The 27,041-nt window shown below is 42.9% G+C and overlaps 1 protein-coding gene across 2 annotated transcripts in view; it reads right to left on the bottom strand.

Moving 5' to 3' along the window:
- Positions 1–539: 539 nt before the first annotated feature.
- Positions 540–27,041, bottom strand: part of LOC121531526 (protein O-mannosyl-transferase TMTC3-like) — a 61,316-nt gene continuing 34,814 nt past the window's right edge. For both annotated transcript variants that reach the window (XM_045216324.1, XM_041836776.2), the window contains exons 8-14: positions 26,670–26,818; positions 24,891–25,011; positions 21,915–22,026; positions 12,552–12,655; positions 7,378–7,547; positions 3,218–3,444; positions 540–1,544 (exon numbers count right to left, since the gene is read on the bottom strand). In XM_045216324.1, the coding sequence (XP_045072259.1) occupies positions 667–1,544; positions 3,218–3,444; positions 7,378–7,547; positions 12,552–12,655; positions 21,915–22,026; positions 24,891–25,011; positions 26,670–26,818 (1,761 nt within the window). In that variant the 3' untranslated portion in view covers positions 540–666. The remainder of the gene's footprint in view (positions 1,545–3,217; positions 3,445–7,377; positions 7,548–12,551; positions 12,656–21,914; positions 22,027–24,890; positions 25,012–26,669; positions 26,819–27,041) is intronic.

The following is a 27,041-nucleotide window of genomic DNA, read 5'->3' as shown; positions in this document are numbered from 1 at the left end:
ATTATAGGACGCAGAAGGTAGGGTAGCCCCTAAACATGATCAACAAAATCTACAAGGAGTTAAACCATGCATGATGAAGTGGGGAGGGGTTTTGTTTATTAAAACCAACCGAGTTTGTGGCAGTGTCTGAAATGCCACCCTATTCACTATGCACTACTTTGGGCTACTACCCTATGGGCCCTGGTCAAAAGTAGTGCACTATATATACTGAGTGTACAAAACATTAAGGACACCTCCCTAATATTGAGTTCCACCCCCCTTTTGTCCTTGGGGTGGTGGACCATTCTTAATACACACGGGAAACTGTTGAGCGTGAAAAACCCAGCAGTGTTGCAGTTCTTGACACAAACCGGTGCGCCTGGCACCTACTACCATACCCCGTTCAAAGGCACTTAAAATATTTTGTCTTGCCCATTCACACTCAATTGTTTAATTTGAACCTCTCTCCTCCCATTCATTTAGACTGATTGAAGTGGAGTCAATAAGTGACATCAATAAGGGATCATAGCTTTCACCTGGATTTACCTGGCCAGTCTATGTCATGGAAAGAGCAGGTGTTCTTAATGTTTTGTATACTCAGTGTATGTTATTATAGGGTGCAATTTGGGACACATCACACCTGTGATTCAGGAGCTGTGTCCTGCGCTGCAGTAAATAACAACAAGGTTAATCACCGCTTAATATGCGGTCAATCTCCTCCAGTCTCCTCAAGGCGGCCGCCCGTTTCTTCTCTATATCTTTAATCTCTTTTGTGGATTTGCTCTTAGTCCTCTGCTGCTTGTCAGCCTGGCCGCCATCCAGATGCTCTGATTGGCTATCGCCGCCACCTTGAAAGCTTTTTGCCGAGGAGGATTTCCGCACATTCTTCTTATTCCCGGCACCCTCCCCAACTCCATCGCTGCCGGTGGCTCCGCTCACTTCCTCCTCCTTCTTTCCCAGCTTATTTTCCTCCTCCTTGGCTATTGTAGCTGCGCCCTCTGCTGGCGCTTGGCTCAGTGGCTGCCCTGCCGCAGACATGGCTGCCATCTTGCCACGCACGATGCCCAGGTGGCGGCGTACGTACTCCTCATGGGGGGCCAGGGCCAGCGTCTCCTCCAGGCAGCGCTCTGCTCTCGGCAGGTCTCGCTCCTCGAAGTAGACCACACACAGGTTGTGTTTCCCCTGCACGTTGGTGGGGTCCATACGGAGGATCCTCTGGAAGCAGACCTTGGCCCCCTGGGTGTCCTTCTTGTGGTTCATCAGGATATCCCCCTTGAGAATCAAACCTTTAACATGCTCTGGGTGGTGGCGCAGCAGCTCGTCTAATACAGGCAAGGCATCCAGCTCCTGTCGAGACTGCGAGTAGAGCAGGGCCAGGTTGAAGAGGGCGCTGCGGAAGCCCGTCTGTAGACGGATGGCCTCCCTCATCCAGCGCTCGGCCGCAGCGTTCTCGTTGGCGTCCATGGCCAGCATCCCCAGGTTGAAGTAGCCGTTGGCATCGTCTGGCTCCTCCTGGATGTAGGTCAGGAAACGACGGTTGGCCTCCGGACGGAACCTGGGGTCACCTGTAAAACACACACAGACACAGAAAAATGCACACAAACATAACGGTTAGGGCATAACAACAACAGTCATTGAGGTAGGTGTGATTTGTCGATAAACGTGGGAGGAGGAGGAGGGGGAGGGGGGGGGGAGAGAGGGGGAGGAGCACTGGCGATAGCGCTATAGGTCCGGGGGTGTCAGAAATAAATGTGCTAATTTCACAGCCATTATTATGAGCGCAATAGCTGGCAGTGGCGTGAAAGGGTTGGGTTTTAATTAATAAATAAGTTGTAGGTGTGACGAGGGCTTGGCCACTCACTGGTCCAACAAGGCGTTCCATAGCTTAATACTGCATGCGTTTGTCTCAAGTTCTGTAGGTTACTGATGGTCTTTGCGTTGTCATCAACTCCAATTTGGCTGGGGACACAAAATATTCTCCTCCTAGTCCATTGTGGAATAATACTACAGTTTATTAAATAACATAGTCTAGCGTGTAATAGCAACAGTAAAAAATAAAATACATCAATGTTTGGAGTCAACATTGTTGTAATTGGCTTCAACGAGTATAGGCCTTTACGCATTGCACTTCTCCTCAAATAAAAAATACTAGGCTCCCGTAAATTGTATTGTATGTGTGAGGCACGTTCTCAATAAGCAAGATATAGCCTAGGCCTACCGTTGATATTGCGTTATAGACTGAATAGCCTATGTTTGGAGGAGCGCGCCTTTGGTAACCAGACAAGAGGCGCTCTTTGGAAATAGGGACAGGTAGGCCTATGTGAATTGTGAATAATGCAAAGCATGTCGGCAAAAGCCTCACAAGTAGACCATTAAGAAACTTTTCATGGATAGGCTACCTGGCTAATGCATGGCCAGGATAGGAAAGACACCAGACACACTGCTGTGGAACCAAGTGTAGCCTACTAAGGGCTTGGGTTTTTTTTATCAAACAAAAAAGGAAAACAATTTAAATGTTTCTAAATAGGAGTGTCACTGGATTATCACATCTCTCATTCTATGATGGCCATATAGCCTACATGGAGGGTTTTTTATGCACAACCAAAATAATAACAGGGCACTGTGCGTCACGGCTGGATAGGCTGCGGCTTCCGTTGTCAAAATCCATGCCATAACCAACCGTGTTACCACTTAGACCAGCTTTCGGTTGGTCTAAAATATCCCCACCAGCGCAGACTGAAATTGGCAGTTTGGCGCACGCTTTTAAGTACACACCTCAGATATTGCCACCCCTCCAACCTCCGCGCAAGCGAGCTCATATATGAAAGGTAAACTACCAATCCTGACGCTACGGTTTGAAAATAGAAGAGAGACCGCTTTAACAGGTCGAAATTGCAAACAAGTGTGCGTTTGACAATTGCGCTGTCTTGACGCCAGCCAAAAATAGAGCCCCTAATCTCTTATCTGTTAATGTTTATTTATGACAAGATGAGTGATTAATTGTTGATTGACAATCTACATTTCAAATGGGACTTCCTGGTTAAATAAAGGTTAACAAAACAACTGCTACGTGCTCTGGTTGAGCCTGGGTCGTATTCACTAGCAGCGAAACGGAAGCAAACGGGCCGAAATAGGAAGTGTAATAACAAATGCTTATTTTAGTTTTCCATTGCAAAATGTTTTGCTACGATGTGCACTAATGAATACAACCCTAGTCTGCTCAGCCTCAGTCACTTACCGGATTCCTGCATGAGCAGGGCAGAGTTGAAGAGGGCCAGTTTGTGGTTTGGGTTGAGCTCCAGGGCGTGGTTGAAGTTCTTCAGGGCCTCTGAGGGCTCCTTCATCTCGATGTTGACGATGGCCAGGTTGTACCACAGGTCAGCATTGTTTCTGTCCAGCTCCAGGGCCCGCAGGTAGGCGTCCCGGGCCTCGGACGGCTTGTTCATCTTCAGCAGCAGCTCCCCTCTGGGTTTGCACAGAAAGAAAAGTGAAATCAAGCCAAATCTAAAGCTCACCTTCACAACTGTCTATAAAAAATAAATAATCATAACTCTCATCTTATCTACATCAATTCTCTATCATCGTTTGTTAAAAGGACCAATGCAGCCGTTTTGATCTCAATATCAAATCATTTCTGGGTAACAATTAAATCAAATCAAATCAAATCAAATCAAATTTTATTGGTCACATGCGCCCGAATACAACAGGTGCAGACATTACAGTGAAATGCTTACTTACAGCCCTTAACCAACAGTGCATTTATTTTAAACAAAAAAGTAAGAATAAAACAACAACAAAAAAGTGTTGAGAAAAAAAGAGCAGAAGTAAAAATAAAGTGACAGTAGGGAGGCTATATATACACAATAGAATAAAGTGACAGTAGGGAGGCTATATATACAGGGGGGGTACCGTTGCATAGTCAATGTGCGGGGGGCACCGGCTAGTTGAGGTAGTTGAGGTAATATGTACATGTGGGTAGAGTTAAAGTGACTATGCATAAATACTTAACAGAGTAGCAGCAGCGTAAAAAAGTATGGGGTGGGGGGCAGTGCAAATAGTCCGGGTAGCCATGATTAGCTGTTCAGGAGTCTTATGGCTTGGGGGTAGAAGCTGTTGAGAAGTCTTTTGGACCTAGACTTGGCACTCCGGTACCGCTTGCCGTGCGGTAGCAGAGAGAACAGTCTATGACTAGGGTGACTGGAGTCTTTGACAATTTTGAGGAACCTTACTATGATTGTTTTCAAAAATAAACAAAAATAGATTCTTAGAAAATAGCAATTTCTCAAGCAAGAATTTTGCTAGGACTGTCTGGGAGTGGTCTGAGTGGGGAGGGGGGAAATTGAAAACTAGCTGTTATTGGCAGAGAGGGTTGGAACTCTTTCTTATTGGTCTATTAACAAATTTATTTTCAAACAGCTCTTACACTTAAAGGGCATCATAATTTCCACAATTTCACAGTATTATTCCAACCTCATAGTGTGGAAATATATATAAAACACAGGAAAGTCATGTTTTTTTACTGCGCTGTGCCTTTAATGATAATATGTTTCTTGCTTCCTTTCTTCTTGCCCCCCCAACCCCCCAGCCATCCATCATTCCTTCAATTCTGACCAGTTTCCCAGTCCCTGCCGATGAAAAACATGGATGGTGTTCTCGGGGTGATGAGAGGTGTTGGGTTTGCGCCAGACATAGCGATTTCCTTGATGGCCAAAAAAGCTCAATTGTAGTCTCATCTGACCAGAGTACCTTCTTCCATATGTTTGGTGAGTCTCCCACATGCCTTTTGGTGAACACCAAACGTGTTTGCTTATTTTTTTTATTTAAGCAATGGCTTTTTTTGGCCACTCTTCCGTAAAGCCCAGCTCTATGGAGTGTACGGCTTAAAGTGGTCCTATGGACAGATACTCCAATCTCTGCCGTGGAGCTTTGCAGCTCCTTCAGGGTTATCTTTGGTCTCTTTGTTGCCTCTCTGATTAATGCCCTCCTTGCTTGGTCCATGAGTTTTGGTGGGCAGCCCTCTCTTGGCAGGTTTGTTGTGGTGCCATATTCTTTCCATTTTTTTTATAATGGATATAAATGGTGCTCCGTGGGATGTTCAAAGTTTCGGATATGTTTTTATAACCCAACCCTGATCTGTACTTCTCCACAACTTTGTCCCTGACCTGTTTGGAGAGCTCCTTGGTCTTCATGGTTCCGCTTTCTTGGTGGTGCCCCTTGCTTAGTGGTGCTGCAGACTCTGGGGCCTTTCAGAACAGGTGTGTATATATACTGAGATCTTGTGACAGATCATGTGACACTTAGATTGCACACAGGTGGACTTTATTTAACTAATTATGTGACTTCTGAAGGTAATTGGTTGCACCAGATCTTATTTAGGGGCTTCATAGCAAAGGGGGTGAATACATATGCACGCACCACTTTTCCTTTATTTATTTATTTTTTGTTTCATTTCACTTCACCAATTTGGACTATTTTGTGTATGTCCATTAAATGAAATCCAAATAAAAATCCATTTAAATTACAGGTTGTAATGCAACATAATAGGAAAAAACGCCAAGGGGGATGAATACTTTTGCAAGGCACTGTATGGATTATTACTTTCTATCCATGAGTCTGGGAGAGAACATATAGGCGTAGGCAATGCTGTTGGTTCATTGATTGTGCAGGGCAGCTTACAGAGTTCGCCTACAATTATAGTGAATTTGTATTTGATTTTGAATAGCCTAGTATTGGAAATTGTTTATATTTTCATAATTAATAAGCTGACAATACATTTAGCTACAGAATATCTCACCACTGTGCGTTTCCATCTCCTCCTCTCTCTCCATTATTTTCTCAAGCACGTAGAGAGAGGGGCTGTCAACAGTTTTATTTACATTTGTTTCGTTGTGAAAACATGTTACTATCGATGTTCCCGAACAGATTTCACTTGGTTTCCCAAATTAAGCACTGGGTAGCTGCAGAAACATGGTTGGAGAGCCCATAGCATACAGAGTTTGGGCGGAATATCACCTGTCGCGCAGCGAGAGGCTGCAAACTCCTCAATCAGTGGTTGATGCGTGAAGTGAAAGTATTTTTATAAGCCCAGACATTTCTATATGCAATCCTGTGTGAAAGTAGAGTTTTGATGGTTGCCACTAAAAAGAGGAGGATCCCAGCTGTACTATATTTATTTCTCAGCTGCTCTGCTATAAAACCGGAGTAGCCTACCCGGCATGATTTAAACTGTGAGAAAGCGGTCTACATTCGCTATTTGAGTGCATAGGGATGACATGTATTTTTTCCCCTGCCCCTTTTCATTATTCTTTTTTTTTTTACATATTAGTAAAGACAATATTACATTGGGAATAGTCTGATGGTTGAAAATATGATCACTTGATGAGAGAACAAGGTCTGCAAGCTTTTTGCTACTTTTCAAATAGTCAATAGCCTATAGTCGCATCATGCAGCCCATACACGTTTTGGTTTCTAAGACATTCATACAAGGTTTGTATCATTGACAACAAAATTTGCCAAATAACTCTAAATCTAGCGTATAGGACATGTTTCAAATGATCACTTTTACGCTCAACATAGCCACTTCATATGTGCATCGCTCCGGAATGGGAAAAATATCCTTTCCATTTTATTCAGGTAAGTTCAATAATATTATTTTTTACAATAAAATCATATAATATAAAATAATGCTGAATGAACTAGCCTACAGCCTATGGCATATAGCCAGAAAACATACAGAAGGCTGACTCCTATTCGGTTCTTCTGAAATAGATTTTCTTCATATCATAATGTTTCTTCGGACTTGCCTAAAATAAATAATGGATTTATTGTGATGGTGTACATTAAATGGATTTATTAGACTTTTTTAAATGTAGATGTTCCAAAGGCTTGTATGTGTGGAGGCCTGGAGATGCTAACCATGTTTGTTAATTAACGGTAAATTACCATGAGACCGGCAGTCAATTGCATGACAATAACTGGCTGACAAAATTTCATGACCACCACAGTCCAACATAGAATCTAGATTGACTGCTTATGTAATTGATTCATTTAAGTCTAATTAGTAATTTACAACCTACGTAAGCAGTCAATTGACCCTTCGCTAAGCTGAATTAAATGTAATGGACTGCTTACGTATGTTGTAAATTAATTCAACTTCTGATGGAGTGCCTACTGACGTATATGGTATCCATTAAAATATCAGTATGCTAAAAATTGTTAGTAAACAGTTATGATGTAGATTGTACATCACCCTGACGGAGGTAGTAAATACAATAAATAGATTTCTGATGAAGGATGTTAAGAGAAAGTCAACAGCCTTGTCCAACATAATTATTCTGATATAGGCTGTAAATTAACCGCCTTGCCTACTGATATAGGATGTTAGTAAAGGGGCCTTGCCTGCTGATGTAGGCTTGCTTGAAGTCAGGCCTCATGCTGATGGCTTGTCTGTAGAGTTGGTCAGCCTCTTCCAGGCGTGAGTCGTTGGTACGGATCAGGTTTGCCAGGTTAATGTACACGTTCAGGTGGTTGGGCGCCACACGGGTGGCGTACTTCTTCCCTGGAATGATCTGGAAGTTCAGTAAAATTGTCCTTATCTAATGTGTTGATGATTGATCAGTAACTGATCCATGACACTTATTCCACATGAAAGATATTAGATCACACTATATTATATGTTTGCAGTTGTTTTGGTTTGTTAACTTAGTTCTGACAGGTTAGGGGTACCGGACACTAGTTTGCTATTCCAGGTTAACTATAACCACCAGAGAACGTAGAGCAGGGGTTCTCAAAGTGGGGTCCGCAGACCTCTGGGTCCGTGACCAGATCTAAAAATATTATTATTACAATTATTTTTACATTACATTTTTTTTTATGAATATTACTAACAGATTAAACACATTTTGGCTGAGGGGTCCATGGAATACATTTAGAGGGTGTAATACAATACAATGTAATACATTAATAAATACATGTAATGAATAAATTAATGTAATAATACATTAAAGTGATAATTCGGAATTTTGGCAATGAGGCCCTTTATCTTCCTTCATACTGGACACAGAGACATAAAAATGGTATCCACGAGTTCATCTGACTCTGGGGAAATAGATAAAGGGCCTCATTGCCAAAATCCCGAAGTATCCCTTTAAAGGAGCTATATGTAATATTTTTGCATTGTAATTTCAGAAAATGTCCTTAATATATCTACAGTAATAGTGTAATGACGCCCAGCCCCAGTCAATTTGACAACAAAATATGTTTCTTCCCAGGGCCCAAGACTTGGTTTGTCCGGCCATGCACTACCAAAGTAAAACTCATTGTATGCTATTTCTATCTCACTCGAGTTGTGTTCTGATTATGAGTGGGTCCCTGATGAACTTGCTATCACAAAAGGGGTCCCCGGCCCCAAGAAGTTTGAGAACCCATGACGTAGAGAATGTAGTGAGCTTATGGTACGTTCTTAACTCTGTTACACTCACCCCCTTTAAACTCGCTACACAGAGACCCAAGACGTCAAGCTGAGCCCAACTGCGCATCCGGGTCACGGCACCACTGTTACGGTGGTCAATGTGCTGCTAACAGCTTAGCTTCCTCCACTGTCCGACTGCCTGATCCTGGGCTCGAACCAGTGATCCTCTGCTTCGCAACACACATGAACTTCCTCCTTGACAACGTTCTAACTTGTTGAGCCACCCAAAAGGTACCAATTGGATGGCTCCATCTGCGACATTTCAAGCTAGCTGTGGAGTGAACTTACGGTACATTCATAATTTAGGATCTTAATTTGGTCACTTTTGTTGTTGAAAATGTTCCTGCACAGCAGGAAATGCAAACTTGTAGTGTATTCAAGGCTTAAAAAGGTTTCTAAAGTTTGTAATTTCCACTTTAAAAATGTCAGACTTGATTTGCCCTAACGAAAAATATCCATTAATTATAATCCACATAATAATTCACATTTCCTGTTGTTGCAGAATTATTTTCCTGCTGTAGCAAACTGGCTCAAATTAAGATCCTACATCTGTACCGACGTTTCGGCATGGCCTTATTTTCTCAAGGGAAGCTAGGCAGAGAGAAAAAATTACAAAGCAACCAACAGAAGAGACAACAAGTCACTTTCTTAGAGGCCTAATAATGACTGAGCAGGAAACTAGCATAGCAATATAATTTCAAAGCCACCGACAGCCCCGATGTGGGCAATGTGCTTCTGTCTTGGCCAACATGGAATCTCACATCACAGTGGGATTTTCTTGGAAGAAAATGCTCATATTTTTCTATATAATCCTACAGTCATACATTCCTATACTAGCCACACATACAGCCAGAGGAAGAGAAGCTCTGTTTCTTTTATGTTTTCTAAACTGATTTATCGAATCAGAGTTTACGCAGTTTCTCAAATAAATCATGAGAACATGAGAGACTGAGGCAGGGACTTCCTCCATCGACAGGCTCACAGAACCGTATTATGCCATGGGGTTGTCAGTCTTTGGATTCCCGGACATAAGCAGAAATCTGGATATAGAGAGTTAACTCGTTTGGAAAACCAATGAATAAAATAGGCATGATCAAAATAAGTGTAGTGTATCTAAGCGATTATCATTGGGCCCCACGCGGAAATCCTGTTCCGTATGGGTCATCGATACATGATGGCCACAGCCGCTTGCATGCTTCAGCTGAAAAATCTGTTTAAAGCTCAGACAAGGCCTTGCCTGTTCCGTTTCGTGATGATAAAATTAAAGAAATCAGCCCTGCTGCTTATTCACAAAATCATCATTTGTTTCAATGCTGACCCCTCGCATGGGAAGTATAGTCAGGCCCTTCAAATTAACATAATCAAATAGGCCATAGTTCAGAAGTTGTTTTTCATTGGAAGTTTGAGGTGGATGAATTGGGGGAACTGTCACTCATAAATGACACAGAAGCACCACATCAACGCTTACCTCCAATAATGACCAAAGGGCTTTCACATACCAGTCATGTTTGTAGTGATTTAAAATATCTGCTATTTCATTATGTTTTTTATGAATAATAGAATAGTGGGAACTGGGCAGTTAAAGAGAGAGACCGACAGTAGAGAGGCACAAACAGAATGGCTGAGACAGGGCTTGAATCCCAGATGCCAGCGAGATGTAGTCTGGAGTCTGCAGCGCTACCACTAGGCCAGGCTGAGGCACTGCCATTTCCTTGATTCCTGAGATAAACCAACTTTGAGAGATAGGGGTAGGAAATCAGGTCGGCCTCCCATTGACCTCTAACAACATAACCTCATCAGAACAGAGGCGACGGAGCTGTATTTCTAAGCATTAGACAGGTGAGCATCACCTAAGACTACTAAACTGACTATTAAATGATCAATTAATGCCAAAGGTAGGCTTTTACAAAGTCTTCAGGAGACCTTTAACATCGAAATGATGACCAATGATCTGTCAAGCATGTAGAAGTGCCCCTTTAGTTGACGTAATTCCTGAGAGACAACTATAAAGGTTTGGGTAGGAAGTCAGATAAGAGGCATGGCCTTTATTGACCTCCATCATCATAACCTCTCCATCATAACAGACTAGAGGTGAATGATTTGCACTGGTTAGCATTAGACAGCTCCTGACCCATTCAACCCACATAATGCATAGTGCATTTAATGTCCAAAAAATAAATATTGAAACCGAAAACCATGATTATTCTTTAAATAATCGAACCAAAACACCCCCCAAAAAGCGCTAATCACTCAGCACTACTGGAGAACAAACTGGACGAGCTCCGTTCGAGACTATCCTATCAACGGGACCTGAAGAACTGTAATATCCTATGTTTCTCGGAAACTTGGCTGAACAAGGACACGTATAATATTCTAGCTGGTTTTTCTATGTATCGGCAGGACAGAGCGGCAGCGTTGGGTATGCCAACGGGGTGGTGAGTGTCTTTGTTAACAACAACTGGTGCGAGATCTCTAATATTAAGGAAGTCTCAAGGTTCTGCTCGCCTGATGATAAGCTGTAGACCAGGGGTACTCAACTCCTACCCTATGAGGTCCGGAGCCTGCATGTTTTCTGTTCTACCTGATAATAAATTGCACACACACCTGGTGTCACAGGTCTAAATCAGTCCTTGATTAGAGGGGAACAATGAAAAAATGCAGTGGAACTGGCTTCGAGGTCCAGAGTTGAGTTTGAGGGCTGTAAACCCCACTATTTATCAAGAGAGTGTATCTATATTTACAACCACAAACCGATGCTGGCACTAAGACCGCACTCAATGAGCTGTATAAGGCCACAAGCAAACATCAATAAGTTTGCCGACGACACAACGGTGGTAGGCCTGATCACCAACGACAATGAGACAGCCTACAGGGAGGAGCTCAGAGACCTGGCAGTGTGGTGCCAGGACAACAACTTCTCCCTCAACGTCAGTAAGACAAAGGAGCTGATCGTGGACTACAGGAAATGAAGGGCCGAGCACTCCCCCATTGACATCGACAGGGCTGTAGTGGAGAGGGTCGAGAGCTTCAAGTTCCTTGGTGTCCACATCACTAAGGATCTATCATGGTCCAAAACAATGCCTCTTCCCCCTCAGGAGGCTGAAAAGATTTGGTATGGGCCCTCAGATCCTCAAAAAGTTATACCAGGACCTCTATACCAGGCGGTGTCTGAGGAAGGCCCTAAAAATTGTCAAAGACTTCAGCCCCCCAAGTCATAGACTGTTCTCTCTGCTACCACACGGCAAGCGGTAATGATGGACCAAGTCTGGAACCAACAGGATCCTGAACAGCTTCTATCCCCAAGCCATAAGACTGCTAAATAGTTAAATACTGTAGTTAACCAAATAGCTACCCGGACTATCTGCATTGACCATTTTGCATAAACTATTTTGACTCATCACATACGCTGCTGCTACTGTTTACAATCTGTCACTTTATTCCTAGTTATATGTACATATCTACCTCAATTACCTTGTACCCCTGCACATTGACTCGGTATTGGTACCCCTTGTATATAGCCAAGTTATCGTTACTCATTGTGTATCTATTATTATGTGTTTTACTTTGCTATCATTTCTCTATTTACTTTCTCTCTGCATTGTTGGGAAGGTCCTGTAAGTAAGCATTTCACTGTTAGTCCACACCTTTTGTTTACGAAGCATGTGATGAATACAATTAGATTAGATTTGATTCCAAAGGCAGGAGTCCTCAGGTGCTCCTTTAAGATTGTCCTGTTGATCAATGATCTGTCAAGCGTAGAGATTAAACCAGGTGCCAGGACATCATTGTAAAAAAAGAACTTGTTCATAACTGACTGCCTGGATAAATACACTTTTTTTTTTTTAAACAAAAACTGTGAATGCAGCTGACAACACATAGAAAACACAACTTAACACAGATGAATTTTGTCTAAAAGCCTGGCACCATGAACAATGAGACACTATTCTTCCCACTTGCTGCTGTTACCTCCCAGCTATGGATTCCCCTTGTTGTCATGTCCCTCAAAGGATGATTAAGGTGAAACATTGGGAATAACAAACAACTGATGTTTTCCCTCTTAAATACACCTGGGTGCTGAGGCCTTGTTGGCATTGTGACATACCTGTGGCATTAGGGATTTGGCAACCAGGTAGGCTTCCTCAGCCTCCTTGGACTTGTTCAGGTTCTTGTAGGTCCTTCCCACATTCATATGGGCTCCGATGTCATCTGCAGGGACATGCCACAGGAGAATGCACATGGGTTAGCACATGGCTTTAGCTATGACAACAACTTGGCAGGGATATCAAGCCTGAATGGGGGTTAGGGATTAGTAGTACCGTACATGGCCATGCAGGCAGGTCAGGTGGTGGCTTGGCTGGACATTACATCCGATCTGGGCTGATCGGAGGGAGTTTAGAGGAACATTGTATGTGTGCCAATTGCCACCCTATTTCCAATATAGGGCACTACTTTTGGGAAGCAGCCATTCAATAGGACCACCCAATACACAGCACAACATTGGCGTAGTGATGGAGGAACAAATCTATACAGTTACGTATCACAATATTATTCTTAGACAATATTATATCGATATTTGACTCTAAGTATATATTTGTAAAAAAAAAAAAAAAAAAATCTATATAAATACACATATATAAATAACTCAGCAAAAAAAGAAACGTCCTCTCACTGTCAACTGCGTTTATTTTCAGCAAACTTAACATGTGTAAATATTTGTATGAACCTAAGATTTAACAACTGAGACATAAACTGAACAAGTTCCACAGACATGTGACTAACAGAAATTGAATAATGTGTCCCTGAACGAGTAACAGTCATTATCAGGTGTGGCCATCAGCACTGCATTAAGTACTGCAGTGCATCTCCTCCTCATGGACTGCACCAGATTTGCCAGTTCTTGCTGTGAGATGTTACCCCACTCTTCCACCAAGGCACCTGCAAGTTCCCCGGACATTTCTGGGGGAATGGCCCTAGCCCTCACCCTCCGATCCAACAGGTCCCAGACGTGCTCAATGGGATTGAGATCCGGGCTCTTCGCTGGCCATGGCAGAACACTGACATTCCTGTCTTGCAGGAAATCACGCACAGAATGAGCAGTATGGCTGGTGGCATTGTCATGCTGGAGGGTCATGTCAGGATGAGCCTGCAGGAAGGGTACCACATGAGGGAGGAGGATGTCTTCCCTGTAACGCACAGCGTTGAGATTGCCTGCAATGACAACAAGCTCAGTCCAATGATGCTGTGACACACCGCCCCAGAGCATGACGGACCCTCCACCTCGATCCCGCTCCAGAGTACAGGCCTCGGTGTAACGCTCATTCCTTCGACGATAAACACGAATCTGACCATCACCCCTGGTGAGACAAAACCGCGACTCGACAGTGAAGAGCACTTTTTGCCAGTCCTGTCTAGTCCGGCGACGGTGGGTTTGTGCCCATAGGCGACGTTGTTGCCGGTGATGTCTGGTGAGGACCTGCCTTACAACAGGCCTACAAGCCCTCAGTCCAGCCTCTCTCAGCCTATTGCGGACAGTCTGACCACTGATGGAGGGATTGTGCGTTCCTGGTGTAACTCGGGCAGTTGTTGTTGCCATCCTGTACCTGTCCTGCAGGTGTGATGTTTGGATGTACCGATCCTGTGCAGGTGTAGTTACACGTGGTCTGCCACTGCAAGGACGATCAGCTGTCTGTCCTGTCTCCCTGTAGCGCTGTCTTAGGCGTCTCACAGTACGGACATTGCAATTTATTGCCCTGGCCACATCTGCAGTCCTCATGCCTCCTTGGACCATGCCTAAGGCACATTCACGCAGATGAGCAGGGACCCTGGGCATCATTCTTTTGGTGTTTTTCAGAGTCAGTAGAAAGGCCTCTTTAGTGTCCTAAGTCTTCATAACTGTGACCTTAATTGCCTACCATCTGTAAGATGTTAGTGTCTTAACGACCGTTCCACAGGTGCATGTTCATTAATTGTTTATGGTTAATTGAACAAGCATGGGAAACAGTGTTTAAACCCTTTACAATTAAGATCTGTGAAGTTATTAGGATTTTTACGAATTATCTTTGAAAGACAGGGTCCTGAAAAAGGGACGTTTCTTTTTTTGCTGAGTTGCAAAAGTATTCAGACCCCTTGGATTTCTTCACATTTTATTGTGTTACTAAGTGCGTGCATGCATTTGTCCATTTTTGTCAACAATCTACTTAAAATACTCTGTAATGTCAAAGTGGAAGAAAAATTCAAAAAAAAAAAGAATAGAAATTAGATAACTAAAATATAGCCGTTGCATAAGTATTCAGCCCCTTTGTTCAGGCAAGCCTACATTAGTTCAGTAGTACATTTTGGCTTAACAAATCACATAATAAGTTACATGGACTAATAGGGGTTGACATAATTTTTTTAAATAACTAACCCTTCCTCTGTCCGCCATACATACAACATCTAAGGTCCCTAAGTGAAGTACTGAATTTCAAGCACAGATTCAACTACAAAGACTAGGGAGCTTTTCGAAAGCCTCATAAAGAAGAACAGTGATTGGTAGATTGGTAACAATAACAAATCAGACATTTAATATGTATTTAAGCATGGTCAAGTTAATAATAATGCTGTGGATTAGGTATTAAACCACCGAGACACATCAAATATACAGTCATCTTTCTGAACTGAGCTGCAGGACAGGAATGAAACTGCTCAGGGATGTTATCTGAGGTCATTGGTGATTCTAAAACAGTTACAGTGGCTGTGATGGGAGAAAACTGAGGATAGATTGTTTAACACAAGACATTTCAGCTTTTCATTTGTTATTACATTTGTAAAAATTTCTAAAAATATTATTCAATTTTGACATTATGGGGTATTGTGTGTAGGCAAGTGACACAATACAGAGTAAAAATCAAGTCACATATTAAGTTACATGGACTCACTCTGTGTGAAATAATAGTGTTTAACTTGATTTTTGAATGACTACCTCATCTCTGTACCCCACACATACAATTATCTGTAAGGTCCCTCAGTCAAGCAGTTAATTTCAAACACAACCACAAAGACCAGGGAAGTTTTCCAATGAGTCACAAAGGGCACCTATTGGTAGATGTGTAAGAAAATTCAAAAGCAGGCACTGAATACCCCTTTGAGCATGGTGAAGTTATTAATTACACTTTGGATGGTGTACTGTATCAATACACCCAGTCACTACAAAGACACAGGCGTCTTTCCTAACTCAGTTGCCGGAGAGGAAGGAAACCGGTCAGGGATTTCACCATGAAGCCAATTGTGAATGCAAAACAGTTACAGAGTTTAATGGCTGTAATAGGAGAAAACGGAGGATGGATCAACAACGTTGTAGTTACTCCACAATACTAACCTAAATCACAGAGTGAAAAGAAGGAAGCCTGTACAGAATATAAAATATTCAAAAATATGCATCCTGTTTGCAATAAGGCACTAGAGTAAAACTGCAAAAAATGTGGCAAAGAAATGAACTATATGTCCTGAATACAAAGCGTTATGTTTGGGGCAAATCCAACAACACGTTACTGAGTACCACTCTTCATATTTTCAAGCATGGTGGTGGCTGCATCATGTTATGGGTATGCTTGTCATCGGCAAGGATTAAGGAGTTTTTTTTTAGGATAAAAAGAAACAGAATAGAGCTAAGCACAGGCAAAATCCTAGAGGAAAACCTGATTTAGTCTGCTTTCCAACAGACACTGGGAGACAAATTCACCTTTCAGCCAAAGGTGATTCTAACATGTATTGACTCAAAGGTGTGAATACTTATGTAAATAAGGTATTTCTGCATTTCATTTTCAATAAATGTGCAAACATTTCTAAAAACATGTTTTCACTTTGTCATTATGGTGTATTGTGTGTAGATGGGTGAGAAAAACATATTTAATCAATTTTGAATTCAGGCTGTAACAACAAAATGTGGAATAAGTCAAGGGGTATGAATCCTTTCTGAATTCACTGTATGTTGACCTAAGAGTTGTGCAAAGTTGGTAGAATCTTATTTAAAACGATTCACAGCTGTAATGGCTGCCTAAGGTCAAGTATTAACTCTGGGGTGTGAAGACATACAGTGCCGTGAAAAAGTATTTGCCCCCTTTCTGATTTTCTCTATTTTTACAAATGTTTGATACTGAATGTTATCAGATCTTCAACCAAAACCTAGTATTAGATAAAGGGAACCTGAGTTTACAAATAACAAAAAAAATGGATACTTATTTATTTAATTAACAAAGTTATGCAACACCCAATTCACCTGTGTGAAAAAGTAATTGCCCCCTTACACTCAATAACTGGTTGTGCCACCTTTAGCCGCAATGACTGCAAACAAATGCAGTCAAGTTTGCCAAAAAGCACCTGGAAGCACCTGGATGATCATCAAGACTCTTGGAAGAATGTTCTATGGACAGATGATTCAAAAGTATAACTTTTTGGCCGACATGGGTCCCATTATGTCTGGCGAAAACCAAACACTGCATTCCACAGTAAGAACCTCATACCAACGGTCAAGCATGGTGGTGGTAGTGTGATGGTTTGGGGATGCTCTGCTGCCTCAGGACCTGGACGACTTGCCTTAATAGAAGGAACCATGAATTCTGCTCTGTATAAGATAATTATACAGGATAATGTCAGGCCATCCGTCTGTGAGCTGAAGCTGAAGAGCAGCTGGGTCACGCAGCAAGACAATGATCCAAAACACACAATCAAGTCTACATGAAAATGGCTAAAAATCAACACATTTGAAGTTTTGGAATGGCCTAGTCAAAGTCAAGACCTAATCCCAATTGCGATGTTGTGGGAGGACTTGAAACGAGCAGTTCATGCTTAAAAACCCACATATTTCGCTGAGTTAAAGCAGTTCTGCATGGAAGAGTGGGCCAAAATTCCTCCACAGCGACGTGAGAGACTGATCAACAACTACAGGAAGTGTTTGGTTGGAGTCATTGCAGCTAAAGGTGACACAACCAGTTAGAGTGTAACGGGGCAATTCCTTTTTCACACAGGGGCATTGGGTGTTGTATAACTTTGTTTATTAAATAAGTATGTAATTGTTGTGTCATTTGTTCACTCAGGTCCCCTTTATCTAATATTAGGTTTTGGTTGAAAATCTGATAACAATCTGATAACATTAAGTATAAAAAAATACTAATCTTTTTGCTTTGTTTTTATTGGTCGAAAATATATAAAGTATATAATTTTTCTTTCACTTTGAAAATGTGGAGTACGTTGTGTAGATCGGTAGGGAAAAAATGTAATCCCATTTTAGATTACATTTTAAGGCAAGAAAATGTGAAGACTGTGCAAGGTGTGTGTAGAGTTATATTTGAGTGTTTCAGTGAAACGTAAGTGAGGGAGGCCCCGCTCTCTCGCTTTCCCAGATGTTTAGTTATTTTCATTCTGATCTTTGCATTATTGTAGCCTTTTCCGTAGCCTGTCAACTATGTGTCTGTCTATCCCTGTTCTCTCCTCTCTGCACAGGCCATACAAACGCTTCACACTGCGTGGCTGCTGCCACTCTAATCTGGTGGTCCCTGCGCGCACGACCCACGTGGAGTTCCAGGTCTCCGGCAGCCTCTGGAACTGCCGTTCTGCGGCCAACAAGGCAGAGTTCATCTCAGCCTATGCTACCCTCCAGTCCCTCGACTTCTTGGCGTTGACGGAAACATGGATCACCACAGAAAACACTGCTACTCCTACTGCTCTTTCCTCGTCTGATCATGTGTTCTCGCATACCCCGAGAGCATCAGCGCGGCGGTGGCACAGCGCGGCGGTGGCACAGGAATCCTCATCTCTCCCCGTTACCCATCTGTCTATCTCCTCATTTGAATTCCATGCTGTCACAGTCACTAGCCCATTCAAGCTTAACATCCTTGTCATTTATCGCCCTCCAGGTTCCCTTGGAGAGTTCATCAATGAGCTTGACGCCCTGATAAGTTCCTTTCCTGAGGATGGCTCACCCCTCACATTTCTGGGTGACTTTAACCTCCCTATGTCTGCCTTTGACTCATTTCTCTCTGCCTCCTTCTTTCCACTCCTTTCCTCTTTTGACCTCACCCTCTCACAGTCCCCCCCTACTCACAAGGCAGGCACTACGCTTGACCTCATCTTTACTAGATGCTGTTCTTCTACTAATCTCACTGCAACTCCCCTCCAAGTCTCCGACCACTACTTTGTATCCTTTTCTCTCTCGCTCTCCTCCAACACTACTCACTCTGCCCCTACTCAGATGGTAATGTGCCGTCGCAACCGTCGCTCTCTCTCTCCCGCTACTCTCTCCTCTTCCATCCTATCATCTCTTCCCTCTGCTAAATCCTTCTCCCTCCGATCTCCTGATTCTGCCTCCTCAACCCTCCTCTCCTCCCTTTCTGCATCTTTTGACTCTCTATGTCCCCTATCCTTCCGGCCGGCTCGGTCCTCCCCTCCTGCTCCGTGGCTTGACGACTCATTGCGAGCTCACAGAACAGGGCTCCGGGCAGCTGAGAGAGAAAACTCCCTGCGGACCTGTCATCTTTTCACTCCCTCCTCTCTACATTCTCTTCCTCTGTTTCTGCTGCTAAAGCCACTTTCTATCATTCTAAATTTCAAGCCTCTGCCTCTAACCCAAGGAAGCTCTTTGCCACCTTCTCCTCCCTGCTGAATCCTCCTCCTCCCCCTCCCTCCTCCCTCTCTGTGGGAGAAGGTTGACGACATCCGATCCTCATTTATTAAGTCAAATGACACCACTGGTCCTGCTCACACTGCCCTACCCTATGCTTTGACTTCTTTCTCCCCTTTCTCTCCAGATGAAATCTTGCGACTTGTGACGGCCGGCCGCCCAACAACCTGCCCGCTTGACCCTATCCCCTCCTCTCTTCTCCAGACCATTTCCGGAGACCTTCTCCCCTACCTTACCTCGCTCATCAACTCATCCTTGACCGCTGGCCATGTCCCTTCCGTCTTCAAGAGAGCGAGAGTTGCACCCCTCCTCAAAAAAACCTACACTTGATCCCTCCGACGTCAACATCTACAGACCAGTATCCCTTCTTTCTTTTCTCTCCAAAACTCTTGAGCGTTCCGTCTCTAGCCAACTCTCCTGCTATCGCTCTCAGAATGACCTTCTTGATCCAAACCAGTCAGGTTTCAAGACTGGTCATTCAACTGAGACTGCTCTTCTCTGTGTCACGGAGGCTCTCCGCACTGCTAAAGCTAACTCTCTCTCCTCTGCTCTTATCCTTCTAGACCTATCTGCTGCCTTTGATACTGTGAACAATCAGATCCTCCTCTTCACCCTCTCCGAGTTGGGCATCTCCGGCACTGCTCATTCTTGGATTGCGTCCTACCTGACAGGTCGCTCCTACCAGGTGGCGTGGCGAGAATCTGTCTCCGCACCACGTGCTCTCACCACTGGTGTCCCCCAGGGCTCAGTTCTAGGCCCTCTCCTATTCTCTCTATACACCAAGTCACTTGGCTCTGTCATATCCTCACATGGTCTCTCCTATCATTGCTACGCAGACGACACACAATTAATTTTCTCCTTTCACCCCTTCTGATAACCAGGTGGCGAATCGCATCTCTGCATGTCTGGCATACATATCAGTGTGGATGTCGGATCACCACCTCAAGCTGAACCTCGGCAAGACGGAGCTGCTCTTCCTTCCGGGGAAGGACTGCCCGCTCCATGATCTCGCCATCACGGTTGACAACTCCATTGTGTCCTCCTCCCAGAGTGCAAAGAACCTTGGCGTGACCCTGGACAACACACTGTCGTTCTCCGCTAACATCAAAGCGGTGACCCGATCCTGCAGGTTCATGCTCTACAACATTCGCAGAGTACGACCCTACCTTACACAGAAAGTGGCACAGGACCTAATCTAGGCACTTGTCATCTCCCGTCTGAATTATATCAACTCGCTGTTGGCTGGGCTCCCTGCCTGTGCCATTAAACCCCTACAACTTATCCAGAACGCTGCAGCCCGTCTGGTGTTCAACCTTCCCAAGTTCTCTCATGTCACCCGCTCCTCCGCACACTCCACTGGCTTCCAGTTGAGGCTCGCATCTACTACAAGACCATGGTGCTTGCCTATGGAGCTGTGAGGGGAACGGCACCTCCTTACCTTCAGGCTCTGATCCTACACCCAAACGAGGGCACTACGTTCATCCACCTCTGGCCTGCTAGCCCCCCTACCTCTACGGAAGCACAGTTCCCGCTCAGCCCAGTCAAAGCTATTCGCTGCTCTGGCACCCCAATGGTGGAACAAGCTCCCCCACGACGCAAGGACAGCGGAGTCACTGACCACCTTCCGGAGACACTTGATACCCTACCTCTTTAAGGAATACCTGTAATAGTATAAAAGTTATCCTTCTACCCCCCCCCCTCATAAAAAAAAGTGGGGGAAAAAGTGGTTGTCCCACTGGCTATCATAAGTTGAATGCACCAATTTGTAAGTCGCTCTGGATAAGAGCGTCTGCTAAATGACGTAAATGTAAATGTAGACCTTCACTAGCGACTGCACATGTTTCCTGCTCCGTGACATGACCTGTATGCACAAGCCATGTTGGTAGAGGGCAGGCATACCTGGAGGGTTACATAGTACTATACTTTAGATTAGCCAACCAGTATATGAATTTGCTACCCCTGCCTGCAGTCACAAAAGTTATATGAGGACAAACAGAAAGGTTAAGTTCTACAAGTCAACCATGTCACACGCTAACTTGTATGACAGTCAGCTCCGTTACCCTGTATGTCCTATACATAGTCACACGTGTTGACTTCCATGAAAGGCGTTGTCACTAAATGCTGAGTTCTATGAGAGTCAGCCCAGTCACACGTGTTAACTTGCATGACAGTTAATCCCCACTTTAAATTAGGCTGTATGACATTGAGGTCTATTTTGAGTTCTATAAGTTGGTTGAGATAAGGTCAATCACACATGTTAAGTGTGAACATTTCCCTGTGAACATTCAAGTAGTGTGTTTTTGTTGTGTAGATACACCAACAGCTCTCTCCACACTCCAACTGACTGGAGGAGTCTGGCACATCTCTCCTCAGCCAGCAATAACATCTGGGAGACATGGATTTATTTGAATGGCTTTACTCAACAATAATTTTTGGGTCCGTCCGAAGAGCCCTGGGCTATATCAAAAGTAGTGCACTATATAGGGAATAGGGTGCCATTTTGGACGAAGCCCTAATTTCCACGTCAATACAACTCCTTTTTGTTCTCTAACAGAATTACTGTCTGTAGCAGTATAAGCGATTAGTAAAGCTTTGCGTGATTCAGTTGAAAACAGACCGTTTGTGAAGGAGCTCAGGCAATAAGTGCAGTTTCACACAATACATCAATGTTTGCCACAATAACACCGTTGAGCAGACTGAATTATATTATACGGATCAAAATCAATGGTATCTCGTCATCGTTTCATCTTCTACCATAACTTTGAAGCCCACCAGACAACAATATAATGGGAGGATGATAAGTCTTACCTGCTTGGACCCGGGTGGCCTGAAGGAAATATCTCAGAGCTTTTTCGTAATTGTTTTGATTTTCCAGAGCATGGCCAACATTGTTCCATAGCTTGGCATTGTTCTTGTTGACCTGAGGGGAGACAAGGCAATCAATAGAAAATAAAAATAAGTACAAGCTCCATGTCTTTGTCTTTCTTAATATTGTTACAATATGTATGGGTGGTCCTCTGTAGCTCAATTGGTAGAGCATGGCGCTTGTAACGCCAGGGTAGTGGGTTCGATCCCCGGGACCACCCATACGTAAAAATGTATGCGCACATGACTGTAAGTCGCTTTGGATAAAAGCGTCTGCTAAATGGCATATTATATTGTAATATACTGTGTATTTATGTTGTAATTATATTGTATTACAAAGAAGATTGATGAGCTCTAGTCTAGGGATGTGACGTCCCCACGGGGCCCAGTATGAAAAATGTATGCACTCACTAATTGGAAGTCGCTCTGGATAAGAGCCTCTGCTAAATGGCTAAAATTTTACGACATTTTGTCAGCCAGTTACGGTCCTGCAAAAACACTGCAGGTCTCATGGTAAATGGTCGTTAAGTAACATAAACACATTTAGCATCTCCAGGCCTCCACACATACAAGCTGCTGAACATCTACATTTAAAAAAGTATAGTAAATATTTTTTATATACACCATGACAATAAATCCATTACTTATTTTAGGTAGGTCTAAAGAAACATGATATGAAGAAAATGTATTTCAGATTAACAGAATGAGTTGGCCTATTACTCTATGTTCTCTAGCTGTAGGCTTGTTCATTTAGCAGACACGATATGCTTTTAAGTCCTGTGTCATTATTTTATATTATATGATTTTATATTAAGAAGAATATAATTGAATTTAGCTGAATATAATAGAAAGTATATTTGTCCCATTCCGGAGCGAGTGCGCATTTGAAGTCTATGTTGAGCATAAAAGTGATCATTTGAAACAGGTCCTATAGGCTACGTTAGATTTATAGTTATTTGGCAACTTTAGTTGTTAATGATACAAACCTTAGAATGTCTTAGAAATTAAAACATATGGGCTGCATGATGAGACTCTAGCCTTTTGATGATTTGAAAAAGTCGCAAAAAAAGCTTACGCTCTGTTCCTTGCTTCAGGCGGCACACGCTGTTCTCTCATCAAGTGATCATATGATCACCCATCAGACTATTCTCAATGTAATATTGTCTTTACTAATATGTTAAATTAGTTTCGATTTACGGCCCGTTATCAAATTGGCAGGAAGAGGGGCAGGGGGGAAGAATACATAATCTGCCTGTGCACTCAAATAGCGAATGGAAGCCGCTTTCCAGCGTTTGGTTCGTTCAGGTAGGCTACTCCAGTTATTTCACTCTATGCATCAACCACTGTTTGAGGAGCATGTAGCCTCTCCCTGCGTGACAGGTGATATCCCGCCCAAACTCTGTATGCTATGGGCTTCCCAACCATGTTTCTGCAGCTACCCAGTGCTTACTTTGGGAAACCAAGTGAAATCTGTTCGTGAACATCGAAAGGAACATGTTTTCACAACGAAACATTTCATTAATGTTCTCCTGAGTGGCGCAGTGGTCTAAGGCACTGCATCGCAGTGCTAACTGTGCCACTAGAGATCCTGGTTCGAATCCAGGCTCTGTCGCCGCCGGCCGTGACCGGGAGACTCATGGGCGGCGCACAATTGGCCCAGCGTCGTCCAGGGTAGGGGAGGGAATGGCCGGCAGGGATGTAGCTCAGTTGATAGAGCATGGCGTTTGTAACGCCAGGGTTGTGGGTTCGATTCCCACGGGGGGCCAGTATAAAAAAAAAATATGTATTCACTAACTGTAAGTCGCTCTGGATAAGAGCGTCTGCTAAATGACTAAAATAAAAATAAATAAAATAATTAAACTGTTGACAGCTCCTCTCTCTGCGTGCTTGAGAATGTGAGAAAGGGGAAGAGATGGAAACGCAAGATGGTGAGATATTATGTAGCTAAAGGTAACCTTATTAAGTATGCAATTATAAAAAAATGCCCTATTACTAGGCTATTCAAAATCCAATACAAATTCACTATTGTAGTCTAACTCTGTAAGCTGCCCTGCAAAATCAATGAACCAACAGCATCGCCTAGGCCTATACATTCTCTCCCAGACTCATGAATAGAAACTTTGGAGTGTAGCTTAAGGTAATCAGTCCATCCAGTATGCAAAATAATACAGTCCACACTAAAGACAATTACTAGAATGTGTTTAATTTTGGAATATAGGCTAGACCAATTAAAGACATCTTAAATCAGTTTTGTTTATGTTGTTCTGTGGTGCATAATATGCCCTATTGTATAACGAACAGCACAATTATTATTTTAATTCCGTTTTTTTTCAGGCTTGTGCTCATATATAGACCTATGCATATGTGTAAGTTCTAATATGTGTATGGGTGTTTTGAATTAATCATCACCCTAGAAAGCCTGCCCATTTAGTTGTTAAGCTTTGAAACAACATCCACAATGATTTTTTTCCCACTGAGTTAACCTGTTGTTGAACTTCTTTCTTCAAATTGATCAATCACAGTGAGGTGCGTTTTAAAAGCACAATACTTTGATGTCAGAGTGGTTAGAAGGACAATAGAGTACCAGGCCATTAACGAGTTGGATACTGTCAACGCATGTCCTGAGTGCATAAGAGGAGATGAATGTGACTCAACTGTCACGGTGGAATTTTACTGCGGTCATGACTCACGACTGCCGGTGTGGCGGTAATACGGTCACCGCAACAGCCCTACTCCAGTCTCATGTTGAAATGTTTCACCAGCACTAAGCAGAAATACAACTGAATGTGTGTTCAGCTTCAAAAAATATGTACTAGGTCTAATTAAAAAGTTTATTTGGGAGGAACAACGGAAGAAAATAACAATCGTGGCGAGTTTATTGTAAGTTAGGCCAAGAATGAGGAGATCTGGACGACATACTTTCAGAGCAGAGGTGAACAGTGTGTATTCAGATTCCCAGTCCCAGTTTCTGTTGAAGGTCTTGACTGTATGTGTGGTGAGGAGCACTCCGATCATCAGCCAGGAGATTTTCTTCATGTGTCTGGTCAATAAAGGGAAAAAGCAAATAGAAAAATGTTGATTCTGTTAAAAGACTGTAAAAGACTGAATAGAAAACCCAAATAATCCCCCCCAAATTGATAACGCTGTCTAGTTGGTACAATTTGGTTTGAAATTGTGGCTAGAGAGACACTGAGGGCTGGTTTCCTGGACACAGATTAAAGGTCCAGGGCAGTCTTGTGTTTTGTATCATATTGTACAACAGCTGATGAAACTAACACTGTAAAAGTGTTACAAAATTTGACAAGGGTCCCTTTAGAGTTTTGAAATCGCAGACAAACAAAAAATCTCTATTTTAAACCATTTCACCTGCATTTTATATTGAAAGTCAGTGTTTTTTTTTACTTCAATAGAGTGATCAGGGGTGTGCAAATATAGTTTTCCTTCACAGAAAATAGCTTCATTTTCATCAGATGACAACAGAAGTACAACACTATTTGGCTAGCAGCCACACAAGTAAATGAGCTTACAACGATAAAGCAAGGTATTTTTTGCGAAGACGACGCATGGCCATCATATTTCGAATGTTTATCATAGAAAGAACGCAGCCAGCTACATTTCCTAATGTTTTGTATGAAGTTACGTCTTACATTTTACCTGAGAAAAGTAGGCTACACCGAGAGAAAAGTAGCGGAGAAAAGTAACTACACATCAGTCAGAGCGATGTCTGCTGGTAGAATGCCTGTTGGTGAATTCTCATCCAGTGGAGAAGTGCAACTGAAGCACAACATTAGTCTGATGCCGAGCAGAAATTACAATAAGGAGCATTTTAGATCTGTGTTTACGAAACGCAGCAAGATATTTCATATGCATTTGATTTTTTCTGTGTGAAAAACGCAGCCCCCGTTTGATCAGTGTTATTTCCTGATAGTTGCTGGAATCTACAAAGGACCTTCTAATCAGCCTGTTTGCATGGGCGGGAGTTTCAGCTTGCCTGGTGACATCAACAGGCGATAAATTGGTTAATACACTGAGTATACCAAACATTCATAAATCCTTCTTTAACTTGTCTCCTCCCCTTCATCTACACTGATTAAAGTGGATTTAACAAGTGACATCAATTAGGTATCATAGCTTTCACCTGGATTCACATGGTCAGTCTATGTCATGGAAAGAGCAGGTGTTCTTCACGTTTTGTATACTCAGTGTAGACTAATAACAAAGAGAGTTCCAAACCTCTCTGCCAATAACATCTAGTTTTAACTTTTCCACTCCCAGACAGTCCCAGCTAAATTCTTGTTTGAGAAATAGTTTTTTTGCTAAAAAGCCATTTTTGTCCATTTTAATGGACAACTATTACAGTAAGGTACTTAATTGTTACCCAGAATGATTTGATATTGATATAAAAACGGCACCATTGGGCCTTTAAGCATAGTCTTGGATAATTTAAAGTGCTTCTTAGTCCAAGACTAGGTTTATTGTCAGCGACCGTCCCTGAGAGTGGTCCATTGTTAAAGTGATTATTTTATGCTTGGGAGATGTTTAATACCCCATTACACCCCATGGGAGTTTGTGTTGGAAGGGTACTACTCACTCCAAATGGTCCCAGATCTGTTTGTGCTGTCTTGCCAAATCCTTTGGTCATTGTTAGACAGACAACACAAACAGATCTGGGACCAAGCTAACTACTGTCCTACTCACCCCTTGTGGGAGACAATCCTGAAGCCGTGAGCCACGAGAACACAGAATCCCATACTGGGAACATACAGCACCCTCTCAGCCACCACAAAGCCCACGGGGAAGAAGAGGTTGGAGGCCGGGATGAAGGGAAACACGATCAAAGAGAGGGCCTGGAGAAAAAGGAGAAGGAAGAGGGGGGAGGAGTAGGGAAACAAAATAAAAATAAGAACACAATGAAAGGCATGATGAACAAAAGCCTCCTTGAATAAACATCATGCTAATTACTGAAGTGCAAATTTTGAATGGGAGAGTGCATTGGCATAGAGGCATGGGTTCACATACAGTGAGGGGAAAAAAGTATTTGATCCCCTGCTGATTTTGTACATTTGCCCA

Source organism: Coregonus clupeaformis, unplaced genomic scaffold (genome assembly GCF_020615455.1).
Source record: "Coregonus clupeaformis isolate EN_2021a unplaced genomic scaffold, ASM2061545v1 scaf0683, whole genome shotgun sequence".
NCBI classification, from domain to species: Eukaryota; Metazoa; Chordata; class Actinopteri; order Salmoniformes; family Salmonidae; genus Coregonus; species Coregonus clupeaformis.
The sequence above is the reverse complement of the archived record's forward strand: the minus strand, read 5'-3'. Positions and strand labels throughout refer to the sequence as shown.